Source organism: Fulmarus glacialis, unplaced genomic scaffold, assembly GCF_000690835.1.
Source record: "Fulmarus glacialis isolate BGI_N327 unplaced genomic scaffold, ASM69083v1 scaffold5823, whole genome shotgun sequence".
Classification (NCBI taxonomy): Eukaryota; Metazoa; Chordata; class Aves; order Procellariiformes; family Procellariidae; genus Fulmarus; species Fulmarus glacialis.
This window is the reverse complement of record NW_009204773.1, coordinates 31,838-48,983: the sequence shown is the minus strand read 5'-3', so window position 1 is coordinate 48,983 and position 17,146 is coordinate 31,838. Positions and strand designations below refer to the sequence as shown.

The 17,146-nt window shown below is 38.2% G+C and overlaps 1 protein-coding gene across 1 annotated transcript in view; it reads left to right on the top strand.

Annotated features, from left to right (window-relative positions):
- Positions 1 to 325: 325 nt before the first annotated feature.
- The window catches only part of TBC1D9 (TBC1 domain family, member 9 (with GRAM domain)), a gene marked incomplete at its 5' end in the record, with an annotated part of 30,561 nt that continues 13,740 nt past the window's right edge, over positions 326 to 17,146 (top strand). Inside the window, 10 exons of the mRNA XM_009575103.1 lie at positions 326 to 554; positions 1,622 to 1,883; positions 3,019 to 3,226; positions 6,119 to 6,325; positions 8,099 to 8,269; positions 8,729 to 8,879; positions 10,478 to 10,692; positions 12,615 to 12,732; positions 13,705 to 13,990; positions 15,141 to 15,270. Of these exons, the coding sequence (XP_009573398.1) occupies positions 326 to 554; positions 1,622 to 1,883; positions 3,019 to 3,226; positions 6,119 to 6,325; positions 8,099 to 8,269; positions 8,729 to 8,879; positions 10,478 to 10,692; positions 12,615 to 12,732; positions 13,705 to 13,990; positions 15,141 to 15,270 (1,977 nt within the window). The remainder of the gene's footprint in view (positions 555 to 1,621; positions 1,884 to 3,018; positions 3,227 to 6,118; positions 6,326 to 8,098; positions 8,270 to 8,728; positions 8,880 to 10,477; positions 10,693 to 12,614; positions 12,733 to 13,704; positions 13,991 to 15,140; positions 15,271 to 17,146) is intronic.

Sequence of the window (17,146 nt, the reverse complement as noted above, 5' to 3'; positions counted from 1 at the left end):
TGGAAGGGGAAAATATTACAAATCATAGGTGCTTTAGAGAGTTGGTAGGAGTATTTGAGATAGGCTGGTTAATTTAAAACAGGGTACTGGCAAGTGGTTCGTGTTTGGTTGCTTTTGACATAGGCATGGTAGGGAGCAAGGTCATCAGAAAGACAGCCTTGAATAAAGTAAATAACTATATAAGCAAAGGAATAAGAGATAAGCAAAAGACTTCCTTGACATTCCAGTAACTGTTGTGGCCTCTGGCCCAGACAGCAATGGTAATAAGGATATCTGATACCCCATGGCAACTAACATGCTATGTACTTCTTTCACCCCCTACTAGGGCATCATCGCTGAGTACAACAAAATCAATGGCATCAAGGAGGATGACGATACAGAAAAATTTAAGGAAGCTATAGTGAAATTTCACAAGCTATTTGGGATGCCGGAAGAAGAGAAATTAGTGAACTACTACTCCTGCAGTTACTGGAAGGGCAAGGTTCCCCGTCAGGGCTGGGTGTATCTCAGCATAAATCACCTTTCCTTTTACTCTTTCCTCATGGGCAGGGAAGGTATGTTTTACAGTGGAACGGTGGTCTGTGCATCTAAGAATTATTAGGAAATCTTCTGTAGTTTGTTACTGTTCACCTGCTGAAATGCTGGGGGTGCAAAGACTCTGCTGAGGAAAAGAGGAGCAGGGAGCAATTCCCTGATTGTCACTCTGCTTAACTGTGTGCTTGTTCCCTTGTTTGTTTTGTATTTCTCAAAGTAGTTCTCTCTAAAACAATACCTAGGCATCGTTTAGAGGCATGGTTTACTTCAGGGACTGTGCCCAAAAGGGAATAGGGATGAGATCACACCAGTTTTGGCTCCTTCTGCTCTTATACAATCCTCCAGTATTACTCTGGCAGACTTTGCAACCTCAAATACCACATTTAGTCTTGTACAACACCAGAGCATCGTAAAGGGCTCAGAGGAGACCCAGGATCAAGAACTACATAGTGTGGATGCAACCAGTCTGCTCTAGAGGGAGTTAATTCTAAGCAGCGTGGAGGGGAGCGAGTCTGCAGTACTTCATTATGGGCAATGGATCAGTCCCAGGTCTTTCTATTTAGCTGTGTAGACATACCCTAGTGAATGACTGGATTTTTTTTTTTTTTTTTTTTTTTGACAAAAATAAATGTAGATTTAGTCCCTGTTTTGAGGACCATATCCTAACCTGTAGTAGTGTTGGAAGAAAAGCCAAGGATCTGTCGTTATTGTAATATTTGAAACTTTTTAATGTATAAATATAACACAAGCCTGTCTGATGTGTTTAGACTACGTTTCTTTGCTTCCATAGGAAAACAGGACGTCAGAGTCTGAGCAAGTGCTGTGGCAATGATAAATTAGGTTAGCCCACCTAGCTTTGTAATGCTTTTGTGTGGTGTTCTGTACAGAAGTAAATGATATTTAAACTTTTTTAACTCTGTCAGGTGATCATAGTTTGTTTGTACAAGCTGGGTCTATTTATGCTGTCCTCCCAACTTTTCAAGATGCAAGAAAATTTCAGCTGAATACATTTTATAGGAAGAGGAAGATAAATGCTTTTGAATATGCTAAATTTTGTACTGAATCTTTTTTGTTTGCTTCTGTTCAGCAAAGTTAGTTATCCGCTGGGTCGATATCACTCAACTTGAGAAGAATGCTACACTGCTCTTCCCCGATATGATCAAAGTGAGCACAAGGTCAAGTGAACATTTCTTCTCAGTATTCCTTAATATCAGTGAGACATTTAAACTAATGGAACAGCTTGCCAATATAGCTATGCGACAGCTTTTGGACAATGAAGGATTTGAACAAGACAGGTCATTACCCAAACTGAAAAAGAAATCCCCAAAAAAAGTATCTGCACTAAAACGGTAGGTAGCACTGACTCTTAGTCATTTGTTTCTCCTCGGTCCTTTTACTTGCAGCAATTTGTCCAAAAGTTTTCTAATGTTGCTGCCATTTATTGTTACTCCAAAAGGAATGATTGATTCCAGCAGTGGCAAAAGTGAATAATTATTTAAATATAATCACTTGGTCTCCTGTTGAAATAGGAAAGGGAAAACATTTTAATACAAACATATTGCAAAAATAAAAGAAATGTATTTGAGCCAAATTCTCATTTTCTTGGAATTTCTTTAACGTATCTCTTGACACTGGCTGCATTAGGTATCTATTGTAAGGCTCTTCTATGTTACCAGGGGAAGGAAATAAAGCGATTTAAGTGTTATTAAGAAATGTGCCTAACAGTCACACTTGGTCCTATAACTGGAATTGAAAAATTACTCTAGATGATGAATTCTCTCTAGAACTTATTTTAGGTAACAGGGATACAAAAAATGTCATAAAATTCTAGGGGATGAAAAATAATCTGGAAAATATCTCTGCTTCTTTTATAGATACCATACTGCAATTTGATAGTTTCTTGTTAATTTTTTCATTATTTTAATGTTTATCATGTTAGTGAACCATACAGAATTGTAACCAGTGCTTGTTTATATACATCTGACATGCATTATATCACTTAGGTTTGTCTTTCTAACTATTCAGTGTTTTGCACTGAATGCATTATCAAGATGGAGTCTTGAAATTTTTAACAAACACTAGTCGTAAGGATTCCATCATGTTAATAAATAAGCCTCAAAGAAGTATTTTTGGTGTAATATTACATGGGATCATGTGTTATTTAATAATAAATGGATTCACTGTATAAATTCTCAGAAAGCAGGGCTGAATGTGAAAAGATCACCCAATCTGTCCCCTCTGAGAAGTCGGGACCAATGTATCTAAGTTATTCATGGCAGAATTTTTTTCATGTGGCTTTAGAATCTTCCAGGAGCGGACACTGTACATCCCCTATATGCAAACTATTTCCACTGTTTTGCTGTATACTCAGTGCTTAACTGAGTTGTATGTTGCAGGTAACTTGCAATGATTTGTATAAAATACATCTTAAAATGTATTATTTATTTCTTAAAATAAGAAAAGCTTTCTGTGGGTTTTTTTTAGGGATCTTGATGCCAGAGCAAAGAGTGAGAGATACCGTGCGTTGTTCCGACTTCCCAAGGATGAGAAATTAGATGGACACACAGACTGTACTCTCTGGACTCCATTCAATAAAATGCATATTTTGGGTCAGATGTTTGTTTCTACAAACTACATTTGCTTTACTAGTAAAGAAGAGAACTTGTGCAGCCTTATTATCCCTCTTCGAGAGGTAAATATTTGTATTTGTAAATTTATAGGGCAAATAATAAAGCAATATCCTATTGGAAATTGCATCCTAGCTTTGATGTTTTTTTCATTATTGGAGAAAAACCTCTTTTCATCCCTTTAATCTCTTGTGAGCATACGATTCTGATGTGTTCTAAGTAATATTTAATGACTGTGTATCTTAGCCCAAAGTTCCTACTACTAAAATTCACAGGGAGTTTTCTCTGTCAGTTTTTACAACCCTCATGAGTCCTTCCTCTCCCATAATTAATATTCTGATTTACAGTCCCATGGTACACTTTTTGTGCCTCATAGGGAGGGAGGGAGGATAAAATTTGCTAGATTGATGAGTGGAACTTCTATTAAAGAATCTGTCATATACGATTTGCTTTTGTCAGATGTAAAAAGATTCATAATCCTAAAGATTTGAATTGTCTCTTCACACAGACTTGCAATCACTTATTCCTGTATATGGAAAATAATTGTCAGCATTTTGCAAATTGGTGTGCTTCCCTTTTTAAAGCTGGCTACTTAAAGCAGATGTTCAGTAAAAAGAATTTAAGTTTGATGCAATAAAAAAAAATTATGTTGGGGAGTTTTTTTATGATTGACTTGATTTGTGGGTTAATGGAAAAATGTGTAAAGTAAGTCTTGGAAATAGTAGCAAAGCTGATGTAATCAAGAACAGTTTGGCTTGACTGAAGAACCATGGAATATTTCAAGGCACTGTTCCCCGCCCCCAAATCATTAAGAGTAAAAACAAATGGTATTTGTTTGGAAACTTTGAAGTACAGCTTTTCCAGAGTGTGTTGCAATGACTTTGGTTATTTGAGACATTCAATTCTGGTTGCACTGTTGCACTGTTTGTATGGAACTCCAAGGGACCAACGGTCCTCCAGGTAAAGTGGTGGAGGAGGAGAACAAAGTCTGCATTTAACAGGACCTCTTTTCCTGGATGCAGATTCAGCAACTGCTTTTGATAACCACAGCTGCAGCAGCATGGGATTCAAAGCAGCTCTAAAACTTTCAGAGAAAGAAATAGCTGAAGCTGTGTGAACAGGTTGTCTCAGCACCAGCAAGAACTGTAACACGCTGGGTAGCATGCAGATTCAGCAGCTGCTTTTGATAACCACAGCTGCTGCAGCTGTGGTTTTCAAAGCAGCTCTAAAGCTTTTAGAGAAAGAAATAGCTGAAGCTGTGTGAACAGGTTAAGTCTCAGCACCAGCAAGAACTGTAACACACTGGGTAGCACTAGTCCTCAGAACAACTGATCAGTACCCTTAATAATTAAAAGGAAGCTTTCTATTTAATTAAAGCTTTGGGTCAGGCCCTAACCTAGTTCCAGTATTCAGTGATATCCTGGAGATGTTTTGACAAATGAGTCAATAACAAAGCATTGATTCAGAAATTATGATCGGAAAAGATGATTTTCAGTGGCTGACTGCACTGCTCACTGCACCCAGTAGGTGCAGTCTCCAAGATCAGCACTTCAGATCTGTCTCTACTTCAGTAGGAAATAGGTGGATATTTGCTCTCATTTTAGCAGAGCGTGCTTGCTATAATGTCTGTCCTGTGCCTCTAGAACTTGTCTTTCTTTCGTGCTGATTACGCTCAAACAGTTTTTAAATGGAACAGAAAAACGACATAAGAACACTTTTTAGCAGTATGCTATTAGTGAAGCTTCTTTAAGTTAATGAAGAACTAATAGATTTGTAGTTAACAGAAAAATAAAAGGAAGTTGGAAGGATAGAGAAGTGATTTAGCACCTGAGCTGTGCATTGCAGTCTTTAAATACATCTTCAAAGAAAATGTTGTGTGAAAAATGGTTATCCTATCCTTTTAGCTAGAGAAATATTAATATTGTAGCACTAATGTTTTACCATTGATCTCTATTTTTAAAAGGCTTTAAAAAAAAAGAGAAAAAGTAAAGGTCCTGGTAAACTGAAATGTGCCCTCTTCTATTCTGAAGGCAGTAAGACAGTTTTCATTACTTAGGAATTTTTTTAAAGTCATAAAAGCAGTGGTTAAAAGTACTTACAATTGTGATTTGTGTTTTGTTCAATGTAGGAACTGCACAAACTTGATTGATTGGTTAATTTGTTTTTAAGGTTAATAATTAGTAATGTTTAGAACACACATCTGTTATAAAATTCATCCACAGTATGACTTATCCCTGAGATTTCTTTGTGTTAGTGTGCTTTACCAAAAGCTCAGGGAACTAGTGCCCTGTACTCAGTAGACTGTGGTGTGAGTACTGTTTACAGGTTGGAGTTCAGTTAGATTAGTGACCATTTCACTAACAATTGAAGGCCAAACAGAAACCTCCACCTCACAGGGTTAGATGTTTTCCTTCGTAAGGGAAGACATGGGTTAGTTTCCCTTTGTTGCAGGTTTCTGTGTACCGTGAAAATACAGTTGCAATAACAGTTGTTATCACAGTATGCAACTAGAGTATAGTAGAACAGGAGTGTTATCCCAAAAATGGTTTATTCACATGTATTGGCAATAAAAAGTAAGCAAAAGTCTCTGTTGATTCAGCCCGTTCTTGTGTTGGGGAGCAGGAGAGGGATTCGGAGGTCCTACAAAAAAGCCCATAGATCTGCATCCCACAGATGAAATTTTGTTTTACTGATTCTTTTAAAATAAAGCCTGAGGAAAATAAACTAAACGGTGCAAAGGCATTTTGCTGGAGAATATACTGAAGCCAGTTGTTTGAGTCTTCATCTTTCAGACTTGTAAGTCCTTGTATCCAAATCCTGTTTTCCCGCAGAGGGATGTCCATAGTGATTCAGTATAAGGGGGGAAGGGTCATGGGTTTATTGTATTAAGATGGTTTCTTAGACCAAGCAACTTGTTTAATTAAAGATCTTAAGCTGTAGCTACTGTTTCTCCCTAGGTGACAATAGTGGAAAAGGCAGACAGCTCCAGTGTGTTGCCCAGCCCATTATCTATCAGCACGAAAAACAGAATGACATTCCTTTTTGCCAACTTGAAAGACAGAGACTTTCTTGTACAAAGGATCTCAGACTTTCTGCAACAAACCACTTCAAAAATATACTTGGAAAAAAATATTTCTGGAAGCTCTATCAGCTCAGATGATGAGGTATGTGGAGAAACATGAATTGTTTACTAGAAGAAGGGGATTTTAACTGGTGTGGGGAGAGAGAAGCCAGGAAAAACCTTTAAGTTTTTGTAAAGCTAAACCTTTGTACACAGAAATGTTACATCTTTTGTGTTAGTGCCATAAGCTTCCTTAAGCTGAACAGTTAAAATGTTACGACTAGGATATCTTTTTTTTTTCATGTTAAACCTAAGAGAAATCACCATTGCTGTGGAAGAGCTACTCTAACTCCTGCTGCCACAGTCTGAAATTGCAGTATATCTTGTTGGAAATTGTCATAGTTAACTAACTGGCTAATTGAATAATACTGTTTGCTATCTATCGACTTGTCCAAGTCAAAGAGTAATTGTGGAATTTTAATAATTTGAAGAAATTATCAGTTGATGTGAAACTCTTTTTATTCAAGACTAGCTGCTAAATCTCATCCTTTGATTCTTCAGAAAATGATGTCTGAGCTGAAGCAAGTTTGCATGTGCACTGCTAGTGAACTTTGGAACATTTGAACTAACAAAAAAAAAAACCACCTGTCCTGGACATCAGATGGCCTTATTCTGAACCACCTCCCTGTTTACCTATGCAAAGTACATAGTTCTTAAAAGATATGATTAGATAAACTTTTCTCAGGCATTTTGAATAGCAAGGCTTCTGCTGAATTCCTAGGTCTTACGTATGAAATTTAGGTGCTTCATATCACCTCATGAGATCTGTTAAACCCAGCAAAGTTTAGCAGTTCAGATCTCAAAGCAGAAAAGGCTTTTGTGGTGTATCATTTTGGTTTTACATAGGTAGATCTCACATTCCAAGTCTGTACTAAGCCATACCTTAGTATTGCGATGGGTAGCCCTACCCTGTTTGCCATGTAAATCTTAAAAGTCAGTTTTTTACTTACTTTGCTGATGGTGAGGTATAATTGCAGTGTTGTTATAGTTGTATACCAGAGCACATATACATGTATGTATAATGCTGAAACTTTGTCTTGCTTTTTGCCCTAAATGGATCTACGTATTCTACCTACTGAATTATAAACACAAATTAATAATTGCAAGCATTATTATTACCTTTAGCAATACGACTGCATATGTAGACATGCATGACTACTAATTTCAATTTCAGGCGTTTGGTGTGAACTGCTATATAAGATCTTACTGTGATAAATTTTCAAAGCTGTTTGAGAAGTCAGAAAATCCTTTTTCTTCAAAGTATTTTTCTTCCAAATCACAATCTGGCAGTGTTGAATTTTCTGTAGAACGTTTTTTAAGTGAGGGGAACAAAATAATTTATTTTGTGTATATCTGTATAAACATATATACAGATATAAACGTGTGTGTGTGTATGTGTACACACACACACATATAAATATATGTTATATATAAATCTTACATTCTGGACAGTCAAGGAGCCACCTGGGGAGTCAACAGTCCTATGATGTTGACAGGAGACCAAGGGAGCTAGTTTAATTGCCCAGGGCTACTTAAAGTTAACACTACCTTAGCAATTCTAATTATAGGATTTGATTGCTTTTCCGGATGGGGGCGGGGAGGGGGGGGCGGGGAGCTATTGAGAAACTGGAAACAATTTCATTATTCCATACTGGTTTAATTTCTGCTGTCATATGCTCAGCCTGTGAGCTGGGTGATTTAACTTGCTCAGTTTTTGTTAGCTGTTAGCATGTATAAATTTTGAAGTAAAATGAGTGTGTAAGTCCAGGCTCTGGCTCAACCCCTTGTCTGTATTGCTTGTGACTGCTTTCTACAGGTGTTTACAAGATCAAGTAGTTTAATTTCTGCCAGCCCTCATAAAAGCCTCAGCTCTGAGTCAGAGGGAGAACGACAGTTCAATCTCAATGACAATGGCATTCCAACAGCAACTCAAGCTTTAATGACAATGTATCGGCGGAGGTCACCTGAGGAGTTCAACCCCAAGCTGGTAAAATACACCTCGGAGTGCTGTACCTGACTGAAAAAGTTGTTAAATTATGTTTTCTTTAAATTCTGTGTTTCTGACCCAGAAGAGTTTCATTCTGCCACAGACAGTTAAGAGGCAGAATTTTTCACAGAAATAAAGCATTGAACATGTTGTCATTTTACCAATACAAACAACTTCACTACATAAAAAAGCAAAGTTGGATGTAAATCAAGGAGAGGTGGTATGCCTGCTCTTAAGTAGAACTGCTTCAACAATATGCTTTTAACAGCAAGGTCTACTGGGATAGAAACTAAGAAATGGGAGGACGCAGCCCATTAAAAAGAGAATTGGACTGTAGCCAAGTTATTCTTGCTCGCTTGGAAAGTTAGGATGTTGCAGGCTTTTTAGCACTTAGCATTTCAGTGGGGCAGTGTTAGAAAGAGAAACTGCATCTTTATGCCTGCCTTTCTTTGCTTTTAGGCTAAAGAGTTTTTGAAGGAACAGGCCTGGAAGATTCACTTTGCTGAATATGGCCAAGGAGTCTGTATGTATCGTACAGAGAAAACCAGAGACCTTGTGCTGAAGGGCATTCCAGAAAGCATGAGAGGGGAACTTTGGCTACTATTTTCAGGTAGGTGTTCATCTGAACGTGACTGTGGGATATAAGCAAAAGCATGAGGGAAGAAAGGATTTCAAAGATGTTTAAAGGTGCAGATAATAAACATCTAAAAATATTTGGAGCAAGTAAGGCTGTGATTGTTAGCAGGCGCCAGACTGGTTTAGACAAGGGTTCTGTTTAGACCAGTAAATACCCTTTCTCAAACAAGCTCAGATAATTAGGGAAGAATATAAAAAAAGCAGAATGCACACCAGAAGCCGGCAGTCTAGGGGCTTCTAGATGTTCAACAACCACCACCAGGCCTATTTCCCATTTGTTTAATCATTTCTGAATCCAATTAAGCTTTTGGCCTTCACAGCAAGTTGCTGCAAGGAATTCCAAAGTTTAAGCATGTTGCATGAACCACTGTTGGTTTTTTTTTTTTTTTAAATTAATAAAAAAAAAGTTACTGTATCATTTTATTAGGTGCCCCCAGTATGTGAAAAATGGTGATAAAATATTTCTGTTCATCTTCTGTGCCATCAAGGATTCTCTAGATCTGTGTCCCCTTAGGCTTTTTTCCAAAGTTGAAGAATTTTATTCATTTAATACTAATTATATGGAAAGCAGTCCATAGCTCAAGCTTTCTTCATAACCTTTCACTTACTGTATGCCTTCTCTAGCTCTGCCCCTCCCCAAGATAGTTACCACTACCCACACCGTTTAGGATTTGAGCACACCAGGGACTTTATATGATGACCTAATGATGTGTTCTGGTTTGTTTTCTGTTTCTTCCCTAATAATGCTTAATCTTGTACATCTTCTCTTTGCTGCTGGGCATTAAACAAGTGTTTTCAGAAAATATATACAGGAATGGACAGATCTGTCCTGTGTCTGATTAATAGCTGATTTGGACCAATTTTCATGGTGTATGTATAATTAGTATTTTCCATGTGCATTACTTTGTGCTACTGACACTTGATTTCCTTTGCTGCTGAGATTTTCATTTCCAGAGAAGTTTTAAAGTCAGCAGTGAAATCTCATAGCAACCCTGTGACCATGCAATAGTATCCCTAAGACAGGCTAAGTGCCCTGCCCAAGATGACGGAGTCATTTTCAGAAGCAGAAATAGAGCTCAGGGGTTCCTGTCTCTTGCTTTTGGCTGAGATATCATACTTTCTGCAACCAAGCATTAATCTGCTCCTCAGAGCAAGCAGCTTTCTCAGAGGTATGTTTTGAGTTATGTAGGATAATCAAACCCACAGCCAGCTGCAGAGCAAGCTCATGATACCATGTGACTGCACAGCTGGTTTGTTCTTCATGCCTCCTGTTCCATTCTGGCTGAAAGAGAGAGGGGCTTTCTCTTCTTCCCCTTTTCTTTTTTTAACCTCATTATAAAATGCCTCTAGAGGAGAAGACAAGAAAGGGTGATACCTCAATCACCTAAGCACATCCTTTTTTTTTTTTTTTTTACTCGCCTTTATAGAAATAACACTTCGTATTTGCTTTCAAAGTGACATTGTTGGTGACATTCAACGTGAAAGGGTAGCAGAAGATCATCATGTTGGGATACTGTATCTGCTAACCCTTGCTTTTTTCTTCTGGTTTTAATACTGTTCTCCCACTCCCAGGAGCCATTAATGAAATGGCCACTCATCCTGGCTATTATGAGGACCTAGTGGAGAAATCGATGGGGAAGTATAATCTTGCTACAGAAGAGATAGAGAGGGATCTGCACCGCTCCCTTCCAGAACACCCTGCGTTCCAGAATGAGATGGGTATTGCTGCTCTAAGGAGAGTCTTGACAGCTTACGCTTTTAGAAATCCAAACATAGGATATTGTCAGGTAATTGAAATACCTTGGCACTCCTTCAATTTCTGGAATTCCAGTTCTTTCCTTATACTCCGATTTCTTCGGTCATGTACACGAGTATTTGGCTGTGTAAAGTACACTGATACATGTGTAACGCTGTGAGGTAAAGCCTCAATGTGCAGAATTACAGTAATGCTGAGGTCAGAGGGATTTGACACAAGGACCTACTCTAACAGAAGTATTAGCAGCACATGCTGAGAGACGTGCATAATTTTCTGTAAGCATATTTTCTGCCCATAAATCTAGAGACTGGACAGAGGATAGCAACAGAGCTGTCCTGAAGTGCATCTGCAGGAAAATTACAAATGGACCCTGAAGAAAGGTTCTTTTTGTTTAAGCAGGAAAAAACCCCCACCTTTAATTGTTCAGCCTTAAATTTTTACCTACTTATTCAATGTATTAGTTGTAATAGCGCTCCAGAACCTCCTTTACTCTTTTTCAATTATACTATTCAATCTTTCAAAACAAAACTAAAAAAAACCCCCCAAAATAAAACACCCTAGAAGATCTCTTATCGCTGTGCATCACAACCATGTACCGGTAGAGTTAATGCTGACCAGTACATGGTTTTGGAGTTCCTATGCCTGTGATTCAGGTCACTTTGGTTTCTGGTCCCAAATCGTTCTTTCTTGGTATGTAACTTTGACTTATCACCTGGGCCCTTTTTTTTTGCCTTCCTACCTAGTTTTTCCAAAAGGAAACTTGAATTCATGAGTATTAAGAAGCGTGATTAATGTCTGAGTGTTAAGACTCCTAGATACAACACAAGTTAAGTGAAGGTGCAAGCAATTCTAACACCTACCATCACGAATTATTTAATAACAAATATAATACTAAGTAATAGCTACAATAACCTTTTGTAAAGGTCGTTTAACAGAGGAACAGTAGAAAGACACTGTGATTCTGGTTCCTAAAGCTGTTACAGTAATTCTTAATAGCCTTGGGATTCAGAATGCTGATTCACAGTTACAGTGAGAATTCAGGCACTGAAGTATTTCATACATGGTAGACAAGATAAAAAGGAGTAGCATAGACTGACAGAGTGGTAATGTTGTTCTGAGTTTCAGTTGAAACCTTAGTTGCTGTTTCAGACAGGTAATGATCAAGCTGGAGTCTTAAAATGTTACAGGATCTGAAATGAGCAGCGAATTCCATAGGAGGCAAACTGAGAAGAAAATGGTACCGAAATACTTCATTTCTTCAGATTAACAGAGGTCTAGTCAAAGGCTGTAAGCAAACAATTCAGAGGTCATTGTACAATGCTGTGATATTTGAAATGGAGTGAAATAGGCCATAAAAAGCTGTCGTGTACACAGTCAAACAAGCAAGAGCAACAGTAAGAGAGTTTTGTTTCACTATGCTCTGGTTGTTCGTGACTGTCAATATTACAGGAATTTGCCTCAGCTCACAGATGCTGTGTCTTGACCTTTTCATAGGAGCAGAAAGTATGGGGAGTGCAGACTGCCTCTGCAAGGAGCGGTACAGCAGCAGCCATCATTAGTGCTGTAGGAGGCATTTTGTCCGCATCAGACGCAGATTCCCCGGAGCACCTATTGGCAGAATATCAGTAGGAGTGTAACTGGATGCTTACAGACCTGAGTAGACCCTTGACTATGAAAAGAAATCTTGATTCATTTTTTTTCTCTTAAAAAAAAAAAAAAAAAAACCAAAAACAACTAACGATTTTTTGTGGTTAATTTGAGGCTTTCTTAAGCCTTCCTTTGAGCACTGGGAAAACACTGCCTGCTGTTTTTACAGGAAAATACTGGAACAGTTTGGGGTCTGCAGGGAGAGATGTAGCTAATTTCCTAACTATAGTAACCACTTATCTGCCCAGTTACTGTGCTAGATATTGAATAAATGGGTCTAGCAATTTATATTTCTCTTTGTTCTAGGCTATGAATATTGTTACTTCAGTACTCCTCCTTTATGCAAAAGAGGAGGAAGCTTTCTGGCTGCTGGTGGCTCTGTGTGAACGTATGCTACCTGACTACTACAACACAAGAGTTGTTGGTATGTTATGGGGAAATTTTCTAAAATGACAGTACTAAAATTAACTAAATTAATTGGTATTATTTGTGTTGAAACAAGCATATGTGTAGATGTATGTGTGGCATAGATGCAACTGTGAATGCTAGTGGCAAGCCAGCTTGCTCAGGAGCATAGAAGCAATTCCCTAAGCAGATACCGTGACAGTTAATAGTTTTTCACCTCCTTAGGATTAGATGGCATTCTAAAGTGGGCTTAAACGAAGTAAATAAAAAAAGACATGGGAGGCTAAAATTTGAATTTTAGATGATCCAGTTACCTAATTAAGGTAAGGTGGAAACAGGAGCTTTGGCAATTTGCAGTAGAAGTCTTTGTGCCTGTTTACCTCTGATTTGAAAGGGCACAAGTATCTGAAAGCTGTTGTTGTCAGATGACAGTTTCCTGGTGTATGTGGAAGTGAATGGCTCTTCAGTTTATCATGGAAAGTGTCTTTACTGTAGCTCACAAATGCTTGAGATACTCATTCAGCCTTAGAAATTATTCTTCTTGGCCTGCTTAAGACACTGATGTTATGGCATAGATACGTGTAACACAGGATTCTCTTGAAATAAATCCAAACCCTTACAGACAGTCACCCTGGCCTCCTCCAATAGGTGATGCTGAGAAGTAGTATTCTAATTAGTAATGGTAAGTACTAAGCCATCATATAACTTCTGTAGGTGCTAGACCAAACTGACCCTTTGTTAACTCTTATGAAGTGTATAATTAAAACAGAAAAAAATTATTACAGTTCAATTTGTATGTACACCTCAGTAGTGGAACAGAATCTGTTATTTGTCTGAAAGTGAGAAAATGTGTGTAAGCATCATGTAGAATATTCTTAGGTTTTGTATTTATATATATAGAATATATGTATATATATTTTTCTCCCCTAAATGGTGATGTGGTCAGTTGCTCCCGAATTAATGGACATCCAACCTTACTTATTTTCAACAGGAGCATTGGTGGATCAGGGTGTCTTTGAAGAGTTGGCTCGTGACTATGTTCCACAACTTTATGACTGCATGCAGGACTTGGGTGTAATATCCACCATATCCCTGTCCTGGTTCCTCACTCTATTCCTCAGTGTAATGCCATTTGAGAGTGCAGTGGTGGTTGTGGATTGTTTCTTCTGTGAAGGAATAAAGGTGATATTTCAATTAGCGCTTGCTGTCCTCGATGCTAATGTAGACAAGCTGCTTAACTGTAAAGATGATGGAGAAGCCATGACAGTCTTGGGAAGGTATTTATACAGAAAATAAAGCCTCTTCATTTTATTTTTCTTTTTGCTTACTTTTCTGATTTTGTTCGTCTATGTTGAAATACTCAATTTAAACCGGTACGATATATGTACATCTTTTACACTCTTACAGTCCCTTTTCACCTATATAAGGTACTCTTTATATTATCTTAAAATAATGTTAAGTGACCAATAAGATATAAATTCTTCTTTCAAGACATTCAGATAAACTTCCCAAACCTGGTTATAGAAACTTATTTTGGTTGATTATTTTAGTTGATTACATGGTTTTTGTTACTTCATCTTTTGCCTGCTACATTTTAAATGCTGCTAAGGAAAAGCCTTGATCTCAAGGGGAATTGTTTTGGGAATGGACTAAATGGAACTCAGAAGAATTAGGTAGGCTTTTGAATGAATAGATTTCAGTGAAACAGGAGGCTGCTAAATAGACTGGATTGAGTCGTTTAATACAAACTAATATTGCTGAGTGCAACCTTCGATTTCCTCGTGTTTGGTAGTAGTGTTTAATTATCAAGATGCTGTGGAAATTTTGGAAATTTTTCCCTAATAGGTTTCATTAGTATAGCCTTACTGAAGTCTGTTTTTAATTTCTTTGGGATTGAAGACGACTGTGGTTGCATTTTCTCTGAAGTAAGCCCCAGTGCTTGCTGAGGATTTAAGTGTTCAGCAGCTGCAGGGTAGAAGACAGATGATCTACAGCAGCTGCACTGGTGGGAAGAACAAGCCCTTAAATCCCCTTGCAGCAAGGTTGGGCAGTAGTAGGGCAGGGGGGTATGTAAACTAAAGCACACTGACCCTTGTTCCCCTGGTGTCATACTTCCCTTGGCATACTCAAACAGCCAGAAGCAACAAACCTGTTCAGTAAGCCGCTCGTTTGTGACTCACTATATTTGAGCTATTTCTTGATAAGGATAATGAATTACCAGGGTTACCTTAGCACTCTCTGAGAAAAAGCAGTGTTAGGATTTGGCAAATTACTGATGTCAAAAATCATGTAGTTCATTAGTAGAGAGTGGCTTGATCATTTTTACATTTAATAATCTATATGTAACCCTTATTCTGTTAACCCTCAGAAGGGAGGGGGGTACAAATGAATCTTGGGTTTCTCATTTCTTTTTTTTTCCCCCACCAGATATTTGGACAGCGTAACTAATAAGGACAGCACTCTTCCACCCATTCCTCATCTTCACTCACTGCTCAGTGATGATGTAGAGCCTTATCCTGAGGTGGATATCTTCAGACTAATCAGGTCTTCTTATGAGGTAGGATAGGATTTCTTAACAGGAGCTTGCCAACCCACACTAGTTCTGCTTTACAGAGGAATTTGATACTCTATAGTTTGGCTTTGCTTGGAACTGAAAGAACATAGAAGAAGCACAGACTCATCTCAGAAGTCTAAAAGGGGCAGGGAAGAGGGGTTAACTTTTTCTTTTTCTTTTAACCAAAACTTTTAGTTGGAGCTGTTTTGTATAGAAGCCTGCAGCATCAAAGGAGAGTAGCCCACAACCAGAAAGTGATTTACAAACAAAAGACTGAACTTGTAATTTAAAAAATAGTAATTCTTATCTAAGCTTTTTCATGCATTTCCAAACTGAAATACTAGTGAAACCTATATGATTTCAGAAGACCTTTCTATTATCAGTGGAACTTTGTTTCTTTTACCTTCTTTATTCAGCAAGTGCTGATTATGACCATGGGCCACTAGCTTCTGTATTATCACCAAAGCTAAAAAAATTTCAAGTGAAAGGAGCTGATAATAACTAATGTCTGTAAAGCACAGAATAAAGCCTGCAAAAAACCTAACATTTGCGAACCAATTTCGTTGTCCTCAAGTTTTAGAAACAAGCCATCACTTAAAATACCCCTGATGATTACACTGACATGTCAATTTTTTATAAAAATTAAAGAATAACTTTAAAGAGTTATTCTCCTTAATTTCCTTTTTTCCTTCCATTTTCATGCAGGGTAAATTAGTATTTTTAGTTCAAGATGTAGGTTCGTATTTAGCAATGTGACAGCTGTTTCAGAGGCACTTCCTTTGTCCCTAAAACCTCCTTGCTTTAATAACATGATACCTATTTAACAAGGAAGTAGTTAGTCCTCAGTGTATTCTACGCTGAAGGGCAAACTGAATTAAGTCAGATGTACAGTTTTCCTTCACACAATGTTAGAACGGGGAGAAGGATGTTTATGTGAAATTCTGTTTCCCTTGTATTTTTCTGATTTCCTCATCATGAAGACAGCTTGCATTGGCTTAACTGCTTTTAGATGAATAACTTGACTCCATGCAGAGCCAGTCTGTCTTTTTGGGGCTTATGCAGCACAGAACCTTGTAGCTCCTTGTAGATAAATAACCAGCTCTACTCCAGTATAATTAGGCAAAACAAATAGCATGGGGAGTGAAGAACTGTGAGGAAAGCAGGAGTTGTTGCAAAGAGACAATTAGGTTCAGGAGAGTCATTGTTGTTAGTTGATTTGATTATTTAAAAAAACCCCAATAATTCAATAGTAAACTATCAAGATAAAAAAATTTCAAGGCGTCTGTTACTCAATGACTGTTACATTCCTCAATTAGTTGTGTGCAGTCAGGGCTGGGAACTCACTGTTAGCTTTGTTGCAGCTACCAAGAGCGAAATGTTAAGTAAGCGAGCATATATTTGCTATTTTTAGAATTTAAGCTGTACAAGGTACTTGTTGGGTAATCATCTATCCTTAATGTTCTAGACATTTATTGTTTACTTGGGGGTTTGCTACAGGCCACCTGACCAGGAAGATGGAGCGGATGAGGCCCTCTATAGACAGATAGGAGCAGCCTCACATTCACAAGCCATAGTCCTCGTGGGGAACTTTAACCACCCCGATATCTGTTGGAGGGACAACACAGCAGGGCATAAGCAATCCGGGAGGCTCCTGGAATGCGTCGATGGTAACTTCCTTCTCCAAGTGATAGAGTAGCCAACGAGGAGAGGTGCTATGCTGGACCTTGTGGTGGAGTTCAAGATCCGTAGGGGACAGAGGAGAGCGCACAGGAAGCTCACTACCCTGGACTTCAGGAGAGCAGACTTTGGCCTCTTCAGGGATCTGCTTGGTAGAATAGCATGGGATAAAGCCCTGGAGGGAAGAGGGGCCCAAGAAAGC